At 30.5% G+C, this 21,081-nt stretch overlaps 1 protein-coding gene across 1 annotated transcript; it reads left to right on the forward strand.

Moving 5' to 3' along the window:
* The first annotated feature begins 15,389 nt into the window (after window positions 1-15,389).
* On the forward strand, window positions 15,390-19,629 carry LOC130973041 (uncharacterized). Its single transcript, XM_057897414.1, has 9 exons — window positions 15,390-15,530; window positions 15,712-15,836; window positions 16,637-16,702; window positions 17,200-17,253; window positions 17,337-17,399; window positions 17,654-17,716; window positions 18,818-18,982; window positions 19,173-19,337; window positions 19,437-19,629. Exons 1-9 carry the CDS (start codon window positions 15,440-15,442, stop codon window positions 19,572-19,574), a joined length of 930 nt encoding a protein of 309 aa, XP_057753397.1. The 5' UTR covers window positions 15,390-15,439; the 3' UTR covers window positions 19,575-19,629.
* Window positions 19,630-21,081: the final 1,452 nt, after the last annotated feature.

Raw genomic sequence — 21,081 nt, forward strand, 5'->3', positions numbered from 1 at the left:
ATTACATAGAATCGCGACCATGTCTTTCATTCACTATTGTCCTTACTTGGCATGATTATCACTCGTACCACCCTGCCCTTTGCTCTATCCCTTTGACTTCATGTCCCTTTCTCTTCTCCCTTTTTAGGATGGCCACCAGGACGGGTATAGAGAAAGCTTCTACAACGAGCAACAGCTGAGGAACCACAACACCCGCCCACCTGCACATCTTTGCATGCACCGAGGACGGTGCAATCTTTAAGTGTGGGAGGTCGATACCGATCTCCACGGGTCAGTTAGTCCCTTCTCAACACCAATTTTTGTTTTCCATTATTGCATTTGCATGTTTGATTGCATATCTATTTGATTTTGTGCATATTTTACCACTTGGTTGAAGTAATATTTTCTTTTTCAAGAAAATTCTTATAACATTTCACTAATTTGAATTAAACTGTTTGAAAAACTTGTTTGGAAGTTTTATTTGGAACATAGGTAAAAGCTAGAACACACAACCTGTAAGATTTGAGCTTAATTGTATGGTTACATTATTTAACTATAATATTTTATTCTTGTGTGTTTTCTTCTCTATGATTGCAATCTTTGCTTTGTTCCATTCTATATGTCCATTATTTAGTATATTTACATACTTGCATATGATTAAGGCCATTGTTTGATTCTAGCTCACCATTCCCAAATTAGCCTACCTTTTACATCACCCTTGTTAGCCCCCTTGAGCCTTTAAATCCCCTCTTGTTTTATAACCACATTACTAGCCTTAAGCAGAAAAACAAAATAAAAATCCCAAGTTGAATCCTTGGTTAGCTTAAGATAAATATTGTGCAAAATTTAAGTGTGGGGAATTTTATGAGAACATGGGATGATAGAAAAAAAAAGTAGGGAATTAATTTGAATAAGTTATTTGAAAATTTGGGAAGCATGCTCATATGAAATCAAAACAATTAAATTACCATGTGCATTGAAAAAAAATATATTAAGTAATTGAATAAGGGGATACAAAATAATAATAATAATAATAATAATAATAATAATAATAATAATAATAATAATAATAATAATAATAATAATAAAAATAATAAAATGAAAAAAAATATTACCCCAAATAAAAAAAAGAATCAATGCACACGGGACAAAATTCAAAAATAAGTTTGATACATGAGCATGTAATACAAAAGTGGAAAAATTTTGGGTAGCTAGGTAAAGCATTTTAAATTGTATAAAGTATGTATATGTTAGGTGAGATCTTAGACTAATCAAGGATTCAATTATTTAGCTCACTTAGCCTTATATATATATACCCTTACCCTTACTTTAGCCCCATTACAACCTTGAAAAAGACCTCATGATGTTTGTATGTATACATTAAATATTTGTTGATTGATTAGATGAAGAACAAAGTTTAGAAAGTATGACTAGGGAAGAGTAGAGTGGATTACCCTATACACTTGAGAGACTAGAGTGATATACACTATCAGTGAGGGTTCAATGCTTGATTCTATGTTCCATGCTTTCATGAGCTATCTTCTTACAAGTTTACTTGTCTTTTATTGTGTAATTTGAATTAGCGGAATTTGATTCATATTTGTCTTGGAGAACTTATTTACTTTTAACCAAGTAGGTAGAAACATTTTGCATGTAGTTGCATTCACATAGATAGGTTGCATTGCATACTCTCTATTATTCCTCTTCACTCCTTTATAGCTTCTCTTGAGCTTAGCATGAGGACATGCTAATGTTTAAGTGTGGGGAGATTGATAAACCACTATTTTATGGTTTATCTTGTGCTCAATTGAGTGGTTTTTATCAACTCTTTACCCACTTATTCATATGATTTGCATGTTTTATATTTTCCTTCCTGATTTTGTGCTATGATTGAAAACATGCTTCTTTGGCTTTTGTTTCCTTTTATTTAATCCTCTCTTATTACCATTAGATACCTTGATATGTGTGTTAAGTGATTTCAGGAATTACAGGGCAGGAATGGCTCAGAGGATGGGAAAGAAAGCATGCAAAAGTGGAAGGAATACAAGAAGTTGAAGGAACTGCAAAGCTGTCAGTCTGACCCTCTCGCACTAAAATGATCATAACTTGAGCTACAGAGATCCAAATGATGCGGTTCTACTTGCGTTGGAAAGCTAACATCCGGAGCTTCGATTTGATATATAATTCGCCATGGTGGCTTTACAGATAGGCGACGCGAACGTGCGCTCCACGCGGACGCATCGCATCTGCGAACTTCAATCCGCGCGGACGCGTGGACGACGCCTCCGCGTCACTTTGCCGCGACCTGTACGGACCAGATTGCACAATCAGCGACTTCTGAGCTGTTTCTGACCCAGTTTTCGGCCCGAAGAACACAGATTAGAGGCTATAAAGTGGGGGAATGCATCCATTCAGAATTATGCTTTCATAATTCATAATTTTAGTTATAGATGTAGTTTTTAGTGAGAGAGGCTCTCTCCTCTCTCTTAGGATTAGGATTAAAATTTATTTTAGAATTAGGATTTCTTTTCACTTCAGGATTATTTCATCTTCATATCAGGTTCAATGTTCCTTTTATTTATTTCCTCAATTTAGCTTATGGATTTCTATGTTCAACTCAACTTCTTTATTTGGCTACAACTGCCCATGTTATATTTAATATCTTTATTAATTCATGATTTTGAGGTATTTCAGATCTAAGATTCTTATTTAGCTTTTTATATTATTGGCTTTAATTGATTAATTGGAAGCTCTTGAGTTATCAACTATTCATGATTGATTGTTATGTCGGCTAATTAACTGGAATTTCACTAACTCTAGTCTTTCCTTAGGATTTGGCTAGGGCTTGGAAAATCTAGCCAATTAGTTCACTTGACTTTCCCTTGCTTACGCAAAGGTTAACTAAGTGGGATTAACTTCCATTCTTATAGGAGTAACTAGGATAGGACTTCCGAATTTTCATATCTTGCCAAGAGTTTATTTTATAGTTATTTATTTATTTCGCTTATCATTTATCATACTTGTTCCTCATTCTCAAAACCTCCAAAATTTTACCTTTTTCATAGCCAATAATAAGTCATACCTCCCTGCAATTCCTTGAGAAGACGACCCGAGGTTTAAATACTTCGGTTATCAATTTATTTAGGGGTTTGTTACTTGTGACAACCAAAACGTTTGTAAGAAAGGTTGATTGCTTGGTTTAGTAACTATACTTACAACGAGAGTTTACTATAACTTCTAAACCATCAATCTTCAGTTCTTCAACGCTCTGGGGGTGAACACTAAAGACCGCATGTTTTACCTCATCAAAATTGACCGGTCTAATTAATTTTCTGTTCATGGTTGCTGAAATTTTGGTTTCAAAATCTTTGAATGCATGTGTCAGATTAGCTTGGTCAATCGATGTGAAGATATCCTTGAAGTATGTTTCAGCTACTTGTGCAATTTTCTCATGGGTGGTAGCATGCGTACCATCATTCTTTTCTAGTTTTTAAATTTTATTTCTCCAGATTCTAGATTGGAATGATTGGTGAAAGAAACTTGTATTTCTGTCCCCTTCTTTTAGCCACTTTACACGAGATTTCTCCTTCCAATAGCTTTTTTCCCTAAAGTATGCATCTTTAAGTTTATTTTTCAAGCCTTCAATCTGTTCTCCTCCTGTAATACCCTCATTCTTGAAGATTTCAAGTTGAGATGTGAGTTCATCAATGTTCTTCTTCGAATTAAATTTATTTTGTCACTGCCATTGAATAATATGGTGCCTATAATGCTTAAATTTTTTAGCCAAAACAAACATTACTGAGCCATCCACCCATTCCTTCCAAGGTTTAGTGAAAATTATTCATGTTTCTTCTGAACCACACCACCTCTCTTGAAACTTAAACCACCGTTTAGATTTTTCTATGGCCGGATTTGTATTAAGGAGGATAGGCGCATAATCTGAACCATTTTCTGCGAGACGAGACAGCGATACTGATGAAAAATGATGCATCCACTCACTGTATGCAAGTGCACGGTCAAGCTGCTCCCTGATCTGGTCCTACCCTCCTCGCTTATTAGTCCAGGTGAACCTTCTCCCAATCATACCCAAGTCCTTCAGTCCACCACCATCAATAAAATTCATAAATTCAGAAATAGATGAAACTGATTTTAACCCCCCCTCATTCCTTCTCATCAAGACTCACTATAGCATTAAAATCACCTATAATGACAACCTTTTCAAAAAAAAAATGTACAAAAGAGGAACGTTCTATGTATTGGGTAGACCAAATCCCATCCAAGCTATTTAAATGTACTCCAATCAGCCCCTAAGAATAGTTCAAAGCAAGATCAGTTATCTTAGTAGCTATGAAAAACTCTTTTTTAACAAGAATCTCAACTGTTGTGCCCTCCTTCCATGCTAAAGCCAATCCACCAGCTGTACCCGTCAGACTAACAATCCTCTAATCCGTAAAATGACAAGAACTCAACTTACTTTTCACCAGATGAGATTGATTTTTTGTTTCATATATAAACACAATCTCGGGGGAGAGGGATTGATACATCCCTTTAAGGTTATGGCTAGTCAAGGGTCTCCTCAAACCCCGACAGTTCCATGAAAGAACTCTCATGGCGAATTAAAGGAAAGGAATAAAAAAAAGAGTAAAAAAAAGGAATAAAGAAAGGAATTGACATGAAATGGTATAGTAACTGCAGAATTCAAGATTTGGAAGAGGCAAGATTATTTATTGAAAACCTGGCTCCTAGCCTCAAAGACTCCGTCATTTGCAGCAAGAATGGTAGGATGTACAACCTCTCATCAGATCTGGCAGAGACTTCAGGGCTTTTTCGCTACACAAATGAAAGCCAAGGTCAGGCAATTGAGAGCAAAGCTCAGTAACACAAAGAAAGAAGGTATAATGGCAAATTACTTGTTAGAAATAAAGAAAAATGTGGATGCATTAGTGTCAGTAGGAGCACAAATTGGTGAATCAGCACATGTTGAAGCCATTCTTGAAGGCCTCTCTAAAGAATATAGCTCCTTTATCACATCAATCAACACCAGAGACACGCCTCTTCAAATTGGAGCATTGGAAGCAATGCTGATGGCACAAGAAGAGTAGTTAGAGAAATTTAAGAAACCAGAACCAATGGTGGCAAATGTTGCACAATTTTATTCGTCTCAACAGCGCAGATACAATTCTGAATCTACCTATTGTGATAGAGAATGATATAGGAATTTTTCAAGCAATAGAGGCGGTTTCTTGCAAAGAGGATGAGGAAATGGCAGAATAAACTCTGGTCAAGCAAATCCGCAACGAGGAAGAGGAAACTATGGTAGCTATGGAAGAAATTATGATAGAATAGTTTGTCAAGTGTGCGACAAGGCAGGTCACAGTGCTCGTGATTGCTGGTATAGATACAATAATCGGAACAGTTGTGGAGGTGGAAGCACTCAGTCAACTGGCAGAACTAATGCTAATATTGCTACGAGCAACATTCCTCTAGATCAAGCAACAGTTTATGATCCAAATTGGTACCCGGATTCTGGCGCAACACACCACATGACTCCTGACAGAAGCAACTTCTCTGAATTTACAGGCTACAATGGCAATGACCAAGTAATTGTGGGTGATGGTAATGCCTTACAAATATCTAATGTTGGAAGTTCTGTCTTAAAACCATTTTCTTCAAAGCACGTTTTATCTTTTTCAGATCGAAATTGTGTTAGAACATTCACTCCATTGATGAAATACACAAGCTCATGAGCTTCGATGGAAGCTTCAGCTTGATCCTTCCAAGAAAAATAGTTTTCCTCATCTAACTTGATTGAAATCGGAATTGAAAAACTGTGCACCACTGCTGCTGGTTGATTTACAGCAATGCTTCCACTTACGTGTGGTGGAATAGCCATGGCTTGAGACGTTTCTGCCATTAAACCCTAGAGCTCTGATACCATGAAATGGTATCGGTAACTGAGAGTGTTGTGAGAGAGAGATGAAGCTTAGATGAATGAATGAGAGAATGAGAATGTGATTATTGTGTAGCAGCTACAACTGATAGGAGTTTATATACATATGTTGAGACACGTGACTTGCTGCACCTATTACCACTAACTAGTTACTAACTAATTGCTAAGTGACTCTAACAAAACTTTTGTTATTCTGTTCTATTATCCTGTCATGACAAAAGTCAAATATTGACCTAGACGGCACATGAACTCTGTTTTAGGAAAAACCCTAACAGAGCAATTTAAAATAGTACGTACTCCTCGTACTCCACGTATATATATATGCATCAAACCATCAATGATAAATCTTTAAATAGAATTTAGATCCGCAATAGATTAGCCCTTAACTTGCTAAATGGAAGAATACTGTAGAGAAGGAAAAAAAAAACTAATCCTTAGCTTATTCTCATTCTCAAATTTTTTCCCACAAGAGTAAAGAAGGGTGTCCTCTACCATACTCCACTCCTCGTCTTTGGTACGTTCTAGCTCTGTCGCCAGTATCACTTGCCAGCACACATGTGTCACCAATACCACTGTCAACCAAGCACGCGTCTACTCTTTTTTCGACACCATCTGCTCTCTCCAACTTCTCTCCAACCTCTCTCATATGTGCATTAGAAAATCAAAACAAATTTTAATGAGTAAATGTCCAATTTGGTCCTCAAATTTTAGGGTAATGCTATGGAATGTGTTGGACACATTTTTGATGGACACGTGTTAAAGTTGGGAGCGCACGCGCAGACAAAAACTGCTCATGGTAGCGTTTGCAAAGAAACTGTTGGGCAAATTTTTGAAAATTGGGATAATTAAATATGTTAATGTGATATTAACAATGCTTATGCTTTTGGATTGATTTTTTTTTTGTTGGTGATGCTTGATGGTCATTTTTTGTGTTATTCAAATATTTTATTTTTTATATGATATTAATAATACGTATGTCTAATGTGATATTAAAGTATGTTTAATGTGTTTAGATTTTTTTTATATTGATAATAAAAAAAATTTATTTTTGGTGTTTAATATTATTTAGTTCATGTTAATAAAAAAATTATATTTTTAAATTTTTAGTTCAATATTTAATTTGTGACGTTAATAATAATAATTAAAGTTTGATATATTTAATTTTAAATATTGCATTGTTATTGTTCATATTAATAATGATATTTTTTATATTTAGATTTTAATTTTTTATGTTAATAAAAAATTAAATTATATTCAAAAATTAAAATATTATTATCTGATATGCTTTATTTTTTTTGTATTAAATATGTTATCGTATGTAAAGTAAAATTATATTCAGAAATTAAAAAGAAAAAATAATTATTGTTCGTATTTTGTAATTTGATCATTTTGATCTTTTATTTTTTATAAAAAAAATGAAAATTTCAGTAAATACAAAGTAATTAATGAATCATTAAAAGTTTAAAAAAATAGTGAATTTATGAAAAAATAAAACTATATATATTAGATTTAAAAATAAAGATAATTTATGTTAATAAATTGATTGGAGACTAAAATTATACCAATGTCTTAAATAAAAATTGATTTTATACATATCCTAAATAGATCTATATAAATCGAATCAGACAAACTCAATTTTTAGGTATTTACATATAAATCAAATTTCGATTTATTATGTACAAAATATATATAGTAAATTAAATACATACATAATAAATTAGTATAAATTAAAAGAAAAATTTAATTATAACAAATTTTTTAACATAAATTATCCTTATTTTTAAATCTAATATATATATATATATATATATATATAGTTTTATTTTCTCATAAATTCACTATTTTTTTAAACTTTTAATGATTCATTAATTATTTTGTATTTACTAAAATCTTCAAATTCTTTTATAAAAAATAAAAGATCAAAATCATCAAATTACAAAATACGAACAATAATTACTTTTTTTTAATTTTTGAATATAATTTTACTTTACTTCGATAGCATATTTAATACAAAATAAAGCATACCAGATAATAATATTTTAATTCCTGAATATAATTTAATTCTTTATTAACATGAAAAATTAAAATCTAAAAATAAAAAATATCATTATTAGATAGACAATAACAATGCAATATTCAAAATTAAATATATCAAACTTTAATTATTATTATTAACATCACAAATTAAATACTCAACCAAAAATATAAAAATATAATTTTTTTTATTAACGTAAACTAAATAATATTAAACATTAAAAATAATTTTTTTTCATTATCAACATAAAAAAATCTAAACACATTAAACATACTTTAATATCACATTAGACATACGCATTATTAATATCACATAAAAATAATATTTGAGTTATACAAAAAAATGACCATCACCAAAAAAAAAAACAATCCAAATTCCAAAAGCATAAGCATTGTTAATATCACATTAAACATATTTAATTATCTCAATTTTCAACTCTTCAATTAAACCTTTTTTTATAAACACTGCCAATGAGCAGTTTTTGTCTGCGCGTGTCTCCCAACTTCAACACGCGTCCATCAGAAATGTGTCCAACACATTTCATCACCTACTGAAATTAAAAGGCTTCAGCACCATAGCATTACTCCAAAATTTAAATCGCATATCAATTAAAACTCTGACTTTTATAAATGACCAACTACATTCCTTAAATTGAGAAACCTAAGTGAATTGTCGACTTAACGGAGCTGATGTGTACTGTTAAGTACCAACTTGATATTCCAATTATATGCAAGGGTCTGAAAATCGGTTCGAACCGACCGGTCGAACCGGTTGAACCGTGAACCGGTGAGTAAGACAGTTCGGTTAGAAGTCATAACCGCTAAATTCAAAAATCGCTATTGAATTGTCGAACCGGCCGAGAACCGGTCGGTTGAACCGAACCGGAACCCGGCCGGTTTTTAAGAAAGTTCACCAAACGGCGCCGTTTCGATGATTGTGGGAAACGGGAAACCCTAACTACGTGAACCTCTCCCCAAAATCCAAACGAAGCACTCTGCCACTCTCTCACTCGCGCGACCCTCCTCCTCCTTCCTCTCCAACTCGAGCTCCTCCCTCACTCCCACACCTGCTCCGTCCAGCCACCGCCGTCGAAGCCACCGCCTTGCTTGCCGGTCGTCTCCGCCGCTCTTCGAACTTCGAAGCCACCGTCGTCACTGCAACGGGTCTAGCCTCGTTCCTCCATCGCGCAGCCACTGTCCCCCACGCCGCCTCTGTCCACCGCGTCAGCCCCACTGTCGTGCTCCTTGTCTCGCTCTGTGCTCTGTCTTGAAGGATCTAGTTCGTTCCTTAATTGATTGAGCAGGTAAGTACGTTCATCTTCCCCATCTTCCCCCTTGACTAACCCCGGTCGAGTTGGATTTTTCACAACGATATTACAATCTCTGCTCTCTTTAAAAGTTTTTTTTAACTGTAATTGTTGTTTTAAACTTTTAATTGGTTAGTTAATCTATAATTTTCATCTTGCTTCTTCAATTGTTGTTATCATTAGTTATTACTGTGATTTAGGATTTTTAATGATCTTGAATATTGATTCTGATATGCTCTGTTTCTATGAATTAATTGATTTGGTTCTTATAATTCTTGATTTGAACCTTGCTGAAGTTGTTTTGTTACCTAACTTGTTGGAATTGAACTGGAGAAACAACAAACTAGAAGGAAGCATCCCCTCTGACTTCAAGTTATTCAGAGCTCTTTATTCTCTTGATCTTAGTGGGAATTTGTTGAATGTAACAATACCAAGAGTGCTTGGAGAATTGAAGCAGTTGCAGTGGTTGAATCTCTCTCGCAACAATTTTTCTGGCACAATTCCATCTAATTATGCACTTTTTAAAAAAAAATGATAGTTGCATTTAACTATTATGTTTAATCTAAGTGTTGTCTATTACTCCATCTTCAGGCTTTGCTACAGGCTCTTGGTGATAGGAAGGGTATTAATCGGTTTGGTGACTTCTCTGCACCACTTGATGAAGCATTAATACACGTTTCACTGGTAATTTGCATACCAATTGCAGAAATGATCATTAGGCATTAGTCAAAGTTTAAATTTAAATGATGTGAATAGGATTTCATTATAGAACACATTGATGTTAATCCATGTATCGATCCCATATAGTGGGACAATGCTTAGTTGTTTCTTATTATTAGGGGAGAAGGTGTGATTTTTTCTTTGCTTAGGCATATGATAATTGGAGTAGGTTTGGTATTACATTTGCAAATTCAACGATCCGATATTATCATGCTGATTAATGTATATAAAAATAATTTGGGACTATTGAAGTTCAGTTAGTTTTTGTATTGAGGCTCATGCATTCTCAAGCAATAAATGCATACAAGGCTACTGAATTGTAATTAGAAATTTCAAGTGTAAATTATGTTCCCATTTGTTGTAGGCTTATTTTTCTCAAAAAAAATTTGCTTGTTCTTAATACTTACATCCTTCTTCCTAACCTTGTCCAGGATTTATCTGGCCGGCCACATTTAAGTTATATTTTGGATATCCCTACCCAGAGGGTTGGGACATATGATGCTCAGGTAGTGCACTTTCATTTGTTATTTGTTCTTTAATTGTGAATAATTTTGAATAATTTTGTTGTTTGTTCTTTACTGAATTTGGAATCCTTAGAATATGATAGAATTGAAGTGAATTATTGTATGGAACTGAGAGCTTGGAATGATAATAATTTACAAATACAATTCATTTACAAATCATATTGTGTAATATCTCACTATCGCATAATACATAATTTTTCTGAATCTATTCATTTCCCATGAGTTGTAGTCAATTCTAAAGTGTTTAGGAATAAAATACATTTCTATTTATCCATTTACAGAGACATTGGTATCATTTGATTCTAGGGAGACTTATTATGGATTTTGTCCCTGATGTGCATGTTGGAAGTTTGAAGTCCATTCTTTCTAATCACAAGCATAAATTTGCGGTAAATAGTGGATCTAGTCCTTACTTCTACATTCTATAAAGTTAAATGTATGTTATGGTATTTAGTTGGATGCTGAAGGTTATTTATATTATTTCTCTTGCTAGGTTGGGTAATATTTTTTCAATCCATTTCTCTTGCTAGATTTTTTTATTGAACTTTATGTATTGAGAAAAATAAAAACTTGAATTGATTCAATAAAAATTGTTTTGCTTGTGTCTTTGCAGAAGCAAAAGATGGTCAATTCATGTCCTGCTGAGTATTATAGTTTATTGATCAGACAATAAATTACAATAGCTTTGATCTTTAATTTATTGATAATGTGTTATATTTTGTTAGATGAGATTGATGCTGATTTAAATCAAGGTGGTGGTGGTGGTAGTAGTAGTACATTTTATGCTGCACCACTTGCTTTTTCTAGTCCAAGTAGTGGAAATGAAGGTGATGATATCAATGACGCAAATCTACAGCAAGTTATGGAGAATTTTGATGATTGATGACCAACTTGGATCATTTTGATGCTGCTATGTTATGTTTGATTGGTTGTTTTATTTTTTGACTTTTGAATTGTATTTGAATGAGATTATAACATTCTGGTTTATATAGTACTTTTAATTTGAATGATATTTTAAAATTTACATTAGACTATAATTATATTTTTATATGTTTATTTATATTTTATTTATTATTTTATTATAAAATAGTTTTTTCAGTTCAACCACGGTTGAACCGGTTGAATCTATGAACCAGTGAACCAGTAGCCAGAACGGTTCGATGACCGGTTCGGTTTTCAGAACCTTGATTATATGTTAACATGGATAAAGGTTGAATCTGGCTCAAATTGATCGCCAGATTTATTTTCTAATACCCAAATGAGTCCATTTTAAATTATAAAACCCTAACCATCTTAAATTTTAAAAAGAGATGATGAAAATTGGGGGCGAAGGGGGAGTCAGGATTTTATAATTTAAAATGGACTAATTTGATATTAGAAAACAAATTTGGAGACCAATTTGAGTACATTAATGTACAACTAGAATGTCAAACACAGTACATAATAGTGCAGTCAGGGATGAACGTAGATTTAGGTTTTTCAATTTAAGCGATGTTATTGGTCATTTGCAAAAGTTAAGAATTTAATTGATGCAAAATTTGAATTTAAGAGATCAAATTAGATATTTATTCAAATTTTAATACTCAGCGTAAAATTTAATTTGCCTTTATTTCAAAACAAAAATGATTGAACCTTAATTTTTTAAAAATTTATTTAAATTAAAAACTCTTCTAATGACCATTGATTCAAAGAAATAATGTTATTCACTAACAATGTTCCTTTTCAGGATAATGATTCTTCTGACCTTGTTAATTTTTATGTAAATATTGTATATTGAAATTGATTCCTACGAATTATTTGTATGAGTTTTGGACTTATTGGTTTGATATTTTGTACGTTTAATTTGTATCATATTCTTTCTGCATAATGCGTAACATTTATATTAAGGGACAAGGAAGAGAGAAACGAAAATAGAACGGAAAAAAAGGAAGGAAACTCTAATAACGAAATAGCTTTGTTCACTTGTGTTCATGTATCCAGATTATTTGTGTATTCATTTGTTTATTTATTTGTTTCCTACTATTTTTTCTTTGACTATTGTTCATGAATTCACATACGAGTTTTATTTGGTTTGTTGTTAGCAATTTTTTCATAATTTTTTATTCTTCTAGGTAAGAATGAGGGGAAAAAAATAACGCATGCACTGTGACAGGCTTGGACCGTCAGCCCAGCCACCATTAGAACCATTAGACAAGGCGGACATGAAGTTTTGGACCATTCAAATAAGTGAGGCCGAGCGAAAACCCCATTTAATGACAGAGTTTTTGACAGGATGGAATAAACTGGCCCATTTTTTACTTTTATTCGCAACAGAGGAAATTAATCATTAGTTTCCTTTAAAGTAGATCAAGAACACTCGAAAATTTAAAAAAAAAAAAATTCAAAGTTGATAGGTTATAGTTCTTGACTAATATTGTACAGAAATCACAATACTAATGGCCTGTTGGCTGTTTTATTTTTTTAGAATTTTAAGTGATAATCTTCTTAAATGATATTTTTTTGGGCTTATATTGAGGTTACTAATGAAAACTTTTTATTGAAAACATAAAAAAATTTAAATTTTCAAAACACTTATTTTATATTTATTAAAATAAAAGTTTAAATTTTCTCTTATACAGATAAATAATTGCATTCAATTTTTTTCGAATTGGATATGATCGAATTAAATGATTCTAGATAAAAAGATTTTTTATTGTTCTAGTCAAATACATATGTAGTCTCATCATATTATTAGTATTTATCGAATTAGATTAGTTTTATAAATATTAAATAATTTTTTATAATTTGAATGCTTCTTTTAATTAGTTAGGTATAACATATTGATTGTGGAATAATTATGTGATGTAGTAGACTCGTTTATATAAACGTTGAACCTCTTAATAAATCGGTTTAAGTTGAATTAGGGTGTATTTGGAAACTCGTTGGAAGAAAAGAAGTCCGTTTAGACTTTTTGAAAGCTTTAATTTTTTGTTTGGCAATTTTTTTTTCATGAACGCAGAAGTGATTTTGCTATCAAAACCAATGTTTATAAGAAGCGACTATTTTTAGCTTCTTCGTTTTCTTAATGGGCTTTTAGCCATGGATACTAACCATTTATTTATCTTTTACAACTTTATCCTTCATGTATGTTATTATATTATTTATAAAATTCTTGTTATTTCTATTTATATGAGTTCTATTTTTTTATTTTTTTATTTTTTTCAACTATTTGATTGATATTATACACTTTTATAATTGTGATTTTTGTGTATTATGTTTGTTATTATTTTTTTATAATATGATCTATTGATTTTATTAGGTAAAGTAAATTAAACAAAAATTTAACTGTAAATAATAATAATAGTAAAAAATTATAGCATACTAAAAAAATACTAAAAATACTAAAAATATACTATAGAAAAAGATCATCAAAAATTTTCAGATTTGTTTCAATTACTATAAAGTAAATATTTAATTTTTTATTATTTTTAATATTCTCTTTTATAATTTTAATTCTCATATACTATGTTTTAGTGTAATTTTTTATAATATAGATTATGTTTCCATTAAAAAAAATTAATTAAATAAAAAATTAATCATAGATAATAATAAAATCATAAATGTTGGATTTTAAATTAATATTAAAATAAAATTATTGAAAATACTAGAATAAAAGTACGATGTAAAAAAATACTAAAGTACATTCTTAGTTAATACTTCAAAAAATGTAACATATTTGATTAAATATTCTTATATATATATATATCTAAAATTTATATTGTTTTATTTTTATTTAAAAATATATTTTATATATTTTTATATGTTATTTTTATTTTAGTAAGTAAATATTAATTTTATTATAAAATTAATTAATAAGATCTATTTAAATATCTAAATTAAAATGATAGGATAATATAAAAAATTATTTAAGTTGAGGTCTATTTTAGTAATTTTTTATTTAAAAGTGATTTTGAATAGTATAAGCCAAACAACATTTATTTTACTATAATCAATTTTGATAAAAAATTATTAAACATAAATCACTTTAATACAAACTTACTTTTTTATCAAAATCAAATTTGCAAAATCAATTTTATACAAACTCTCATTTACAAACTATAATCCAACCATACACTTAATTTATTTATGTTTTTTAGTCCTAATAGATAGGTTTAAGATAAACTGAATGACTATAGAAATGTATGTTCCTATTTAGTCAATTTATCTTAGAATGATTTAGTAGGATATAACAAATCAATTTAACTCAAACGATTTAATCATTTTAACTTACATCGATTTATATAAAGACAATTTGAAAATGATAATTAAAATAGGATAATATGGTAATATTAGATGCCAATTAATTTAAAAGCGTATTTTGTGGAATAAATTATAAATAGTCAAATTTATTCTGAATAATTATATTATGTTTGTCCCTTCAATTTAATTTACAAAAAAGTCTAATTTGTTCGAGATGAAAGAACAAATATTTTAAATATTCAATAAATAATATGCACCAAAAAGTGGATAATGTTAATTTTTTTTGTATGAAATTATTTTTTGTTGTTTTTATTATATTTTTCAGATTATTAAGTTTTGACCTGTGAACATTTAACTTTTTGAAAATTTAAAAATATATTTAAAATTTTGACCTCTTCAAAATCCGAACATATCGATTCTGAATTTAATTTATCTAATATATCAATTAAATTAATACAACAGGAGTCACATTTAATTTAATATATCTAAATTTTAAAAAGAAAAACAATTTAAATTTTAAAAGATTGGTTCATCTTTGCCTGTTCCTCTGCCTCATTGCTCTGTTTCTTCGTCTTCTGGTTCTTCTTCACATCATAATGAAAAAGAAAAATTGTTCTTCTTCAACGCCCTCGTTCATGCTCTCAATAATCTTCATTGTGTTATTCGTCTCCTTCGTACCCATCACAATGTTACTCCACCGACAGCGTCAGCACCAACAGCATCTTTTCTCTCTCACCATTCAGCTTCATCGACTCAACTCAAAGCTTTCACTTTTAGGTCAATCTTTTCCCCTCTTTTGCAGATTTTGTCACCCGAGCAACGATCATATGTGAAAGCCAATAATTTTTTTAAGCACTTTAAAAACAAATAGTATCTGCATTCTTCTTAATTTTTTTCTATTGCATGCTTAATTGTGATTGTTGTTTTGATATCTATTCTTCATTTTACATCATGGAAGAATCCTCCATTGAGAAGATTAACCATGAATTGCAGAGTAAGGAGGATGATGTTGCTCAAATGGAGAATGTGATTTTGGAGCAAGAAAATATTGCACCCATAAAGAATACGATGGATTCTATTCAGGTGGGCTTTGTATATTTATCAGATTAAGTAATGTTCTAGAGCCTTAAAAATATTATAAACATTGGTGAAAACTCACACGCATGCAGTTGGAAGTTGACAGATGAGAAGCTTTAGATGGTATTTTAGTCAAACCTGTCAACTTCATAGGAAGACAATACAGTAAAATGTGGATATTTTCAATGTAAATAATAATTATACATACTCAATTGTATATTTCTTTTGTAATCCAAAGACAGGAAAACTTAAGGTATATATTTCAGAGATATAGGCAAACTGGTGAGAAATATAACCAGAGTGTTTAGAGAATGGAAGGAAAACTGAAGAATGTGATTTTTAATTTTACTAATAATAGAAGAAGTAATGCAAGTGAAGAGCATGTTTACATAGATTGAGTGTGAAACTAACTTTGTACAAATGGTTAAGTCATTCCATTAAATCTCTAACTAAGTTAAGAAAACTCTAATCAATCTTCAATAGTATAGACAAAAATATTTCTCACTTGCACTAGATTTATTCAAAAACCACGGATAGCGTGAGTCAAAGAATCAGAGATAGGTTACTACCTAACCAGAACTTCAGGGTTAAGAAGGGGAATCGCTATGGTATACCAATCTCAAGGATATCAACTGAATCAAATCTAATAATTAGCTGAGTTTATCATTGAAAGAAAGTTGTAAGGTTTTGTTGTGATGATAATGAAAAAACAAATTTTATGAGCATGTTTTTGAGAGTGTACTGGTTTATCTTTCTGTAGAGAAATTGGATAACTTACATTGCTAATCATCTTTGCTAATTTTTAGCCAAAAGGTTCCGAAGAAGGCGAGACGAGGGGACTAGATTCTCCAGATATTGAGCCTGAGAAGCAGGTTTGTTGTGTATTACAATGCTTTCCTATCAAGCACAATCACTTATTTTTGCACCATTTTATAAATTAAAATGTAAAAAGAATAAAGTAGTTAAGTAGCCACTTGAGAATGTTCTAGAATGTCTAAGGCAACATGAAGAGAAGAAAATTTTTAACGAATCAGTGTAGTTTAGGTTAGTTGTTGCTCAAGGAGGTCTGATTCCCACGAAGAACGAATTATTGTCTAATTTTCCCTGTCAGTTTGGGTTGACGACATATGATGAATCCCTTGTAAACGGATAAAAAAAAAAAAAAACAGGAATGCAACTATGAAAGTTTATACATAGATTAAAGAGGGATTAAAGTATATCAATGTGTTAAACACATTTGACCTTTTGAGCTACTTTAACTGACTAGTGATTGCTTATTTAAGCATTACTATCAGCATCATATCTTCAAGAAGAGTTTCTTCTGTATGCAACTTTGTTCCAATTTAATCATGATTTATATATTAATCAGGATTTTCAAGGTTGGCTTCCTGAGTATCAAGATGTCAACTTAAGTCATTTTCAGGTAGCCTTTTAGCTTGTAGTGTATGCATAGCCATGAAGAAATAGAGTTTACTTCCATTGACTAATTAATCGCTTAAGCTGCAGTCTTTCATATTGGCTGAGTGGAACAACTATTGGAGGCCAAACTTGGACAAATGCTTTCAAATGGTTTGTTTATTTATTTAATTACAACTTGAAAAGGGCATGATTTGAGAGGAAGACCTAAAAAGACCATACATGAGGTGGTCAAAGGAAATCTATGAGTCAATAGTCTCACCGTAGACATGATACATGATAGGGTGTAATGGTTTCGTTCCATGTAGCCGACCCTACCTAGTGGGATAAGGCTTTGTTGTTATTGTTGTTGTTGAAAACTGCATGATTTGATGATGTTTCTTCTTTTCCATTTGGTTAACTCCCAGATCTTCTTGAAAATGTCTCAAGTGCTAAGGGATGCTGGCCTTTGCATTGAAATGGTTAAGACTGTAAGTAATTTATGGCTTAATACTTGTTAATTACTTGCTCCACATATGAATTGTCCGAGTGAAGTTTTTATTCATTTCAAGCTTGGAAAACTGGTATTTGTCATAACATAATGTCTAGAATGAAGACCATATAATGCGTCACCAATATTTTTATGGTGATGGAAGTTAAAAGGATTTGATCTCACTCAATTAGATTCCTTCATCTTTTTGTTCCTTCATCAAGGTCAACTAATAGGCAACACTGAGTATGTTAGTTTCTGTTTGATTTTTTGGGGATATGATTATCCTTCTTGAATGAACTACTTGGTTTGATGGTAATGATTTTCATTCATATATCTAAGATGTTTCGAACAAAAAGGCAGTCCTTTTCATAGCATTCGTAGTATATGTAGGGTCCAAGAAAAACCGCATCCAAAAGGTGTAATGTAAACAGCCTAACCTGATGCAAGTATTAATGGCTAATTTCACAACTTGAAATCCGGCGTGACATTGAGGTCACATTGAAACAACACAATTGTTGCTCCGAGATTCCTCCCTTCCTAAGGTGTTTGGAATAATATGTGATAACAGGCTAACAGCGAAGAGGAAAACACTTAAACGTATTTCAAATTTGTAGCCAGGACTAACCAATCTATTGTCTAAGTTTACTTTATAATAGATGTAGTATTTTTATCCTAATTATATCAAGTTAGAAAACTTCAATCAGAAGAGTTCTTCAACTTAGTCATTGAAAGATATGTGACATCAATTTAGTTAGATTTAGTCCAAAAGTTCAAAAATGTTAGAATTAATTTATAATGAATTTTAATCATTCAACAACTAAAAAATGATGTCACAAATACTTAGAGAACTAAATTAACGTTTTAGCAACTCTTTCGAAAACCAAATCGATCTCCTAAACTTTTCAATAGCACAAGGATTTTTTGAGGAAAAATTTGGGGTTTTGCTCATTATAGTTAGAACCAGGATGACCAAACCAACTTAATGTTTCTAAACCTTCATGATATATGAGTTTGTGGTCAATGACTTGTAAATCGCAATAAATTCCAAGACTAAAATAATCACTGCTTATTTTTTTTTTTTTTATTGGTTTATCTGAAGGAGTGGATGCCATTCTTGAAGAATCAAGTGTGTACATTCAAATCCAATCTTAAGTCTCACTATGATATTCTAAGTGCTGAAACTGTTGAGGCCTATAAAGCGTCCAAGAACATTTTACTATCAAATTTTGTGAAGTTGCAAAGAGCAGCCACCCCCTTCATGCAGGTATGAATAAATCTAAATTATACCTCTTTTCTTCTTCAATTTTTTATAGCTAAGCATGATGCAGTAGTAATGAACTAAAAATCTTGTTTACCCTTGTAAGTCTTCGTTAAGAACTAAAAATCTAAACGCACTGTATATGCTTGATTAAAACACTTTATTTATTTATTTAACTTTTTTTTTTTCTTGGAAGGAACTGATACCAGTTTTGAAGCATCATGTGCTGAATTTCATGTATAATCTCAAGTCTTACTTTGACTTTATAAGTTCTCAAGCTGTTGAAGCCTATTATGCATCCAAGAAGTTTTTCCCTACAGATATTAACAAGTTAGAGAGATCAGCAACATCATTCATGCAGGTATAGATAAAGTTACATACAAATGTTTGCCCCCTTTTTTTTGTATATAATTATTATATGGTGGAAATTTTACCAATATTGTCTTGTAATTCTTGACAGGAGATGTACAATTATGCTAAGCCTTATATGAATCAAATTGCAACCATGGCCAAGATTTACTTTGATACAACACTTGTGATTCTTGGAATTATAATCAAGAAAATCATTATACTATTTCATGACTTGCGGAATGGCTGAAAGGCTCTCATTCTATGGTGTTTAGAGGGTATATATCTAGCTAGATTTTGTTATAATGCATATAACATGATACATTAAAAGAAGCTTCATTACATGGATGAGCCATTATATATTTTGGTTACCAAGTGATGGGGTACTTTCTCATTTTATTAGACAAAGATTCATGAATTGACTCTATGGTTGATACACTTGATCATCCAAATTTGTGCGAAGCTAAAATTTTAGGATCATTCCAAAAGTGTTGAGATATTTTGGGTTTGATGTTTGGTTTTTTAGTAAATTTTTAAGGTTTGAATTTTAAAAACAACTATACTATATGCATACTAAAATCAGCAACTAGTATAAAATATATATTAAAAATCATGTAAACAATAAATGTATTTATATATAAATATAAGATGGTTAATTTTGGTGACTGATTTTAGTATATAAATAGTATTTTTTTATTAAAAAATAAGAGTAGCTTAAGTAAATAAAAAAGATTATACATGAATAACACAAATTATTTAATAAATAAAAAGTAAAATGATCATATTATATGTAAAAACAAAAACTTAATAAGAAAAATTATTTATATATACTATAGTAGTATTATTTAAGAATATTTTTATTAATCGAGGAAACAATATTTTAATTTTTCTAATTAATCATTGTGTTATTGATAATTGGATAATTTGTAATATAAAAGAAATAATTTCTACGAATAATATTGTCCAAATTTTTTTATGAAATTTAAATTTTGAAATTATAATTATTTCACTTATTTTAGGGGATTTTGGTGAATAAAAGATATAAGAAAGAGAATATAAGAAGATTTTAAATCTTTGTGGAGCCGATATTGTAGTTAATTTACCTAAGAAGTTAAGTTTTTATTTACCTTAGAAGTTAAGGTTTTACTTTCTATGCTTCAACCCTTAAAAAGAAAGGTGAAAATTCATATGTAGTATTATTTTTATATAAAGTTGTTGGTTGAATATATTAGATAATTTAACATATTTAACTAAATTATTATTTAATAACTTTTAATTATCAACTTTACATAAAGACAATGCATATAAATATTCACCTAAAAATATTACACTTGCACAATTTCTAGCGCCTCAACAATATAATGCTAATACAGTGAAGAAAATGGTATGATGCTTGTGCCCTTGGCACAATTTCTATTTATTCTCAGTTGTTAGATTATGGTTTGATTTGATAAAGATTTTATCTTTTAAAAATAATTTATAAAAATTAATTTTTAAAATATAGCTTTTTAAACATTATAATATTTATGTTTGGTAAATTAAATTAAAAATAGTTTTCAATAAGCACAAGCAACAACAAGTACATTTAGTAGAATAGTTTTTAAATTTTAAAAATACTATAACAGACATTAATGTAAGAATTAAATTTAAATATTAATTAATGTATAACTTTATATTAAACTTTTTAATTTTGATAAACACAACAAAAAATCACATATAAAACTTATTAAAAAGTCCTTTGGAGTTAAAAAAATGCT

The sequence above is a fragment of the Arachis stenosperma genome, chromosome 4 (genome assembly GCF_014773155.1).
Source record: "Arachis stenosperma cultivar V10309 chromosome 4, arast.V10309.gnm1.PFL2, whole genome shotgun sequence".
Lineage (NCBI taxonomy): Eukaryota > Viridiplantae > Streptophyta > Magnoliopsida > Fabales > Fabaceae > Arachis > Arachis stenosperma.

What these genes read in the sequence shown, in the direction of transcription:
- LOC130973041 (XM_057897414.1), top strand. Translation starts at nt 15,440, where the DNA reads ATGTTACTCCACCGACAGCGTCAGCACCAACAGCATCTTTTCTCTCTC. An exon ending in GCATTGAAATGGTTAAGACT is followed by an intron (nt 17,717 to 18,817) that starts GTAAGTAATTTA and finishes GTTTATCTGAAG; the next exon opens with GAGTGGATGCCATTCTTGAA. An exon ending in CAGCAACATCATTCATGCAG is followed by an intron (nt 19,338 to 19,436) that starts GTATAGATAAAG and finishes AATTCTTGACAG; the next exon opens with GAGATGTACAATTATGCTAA.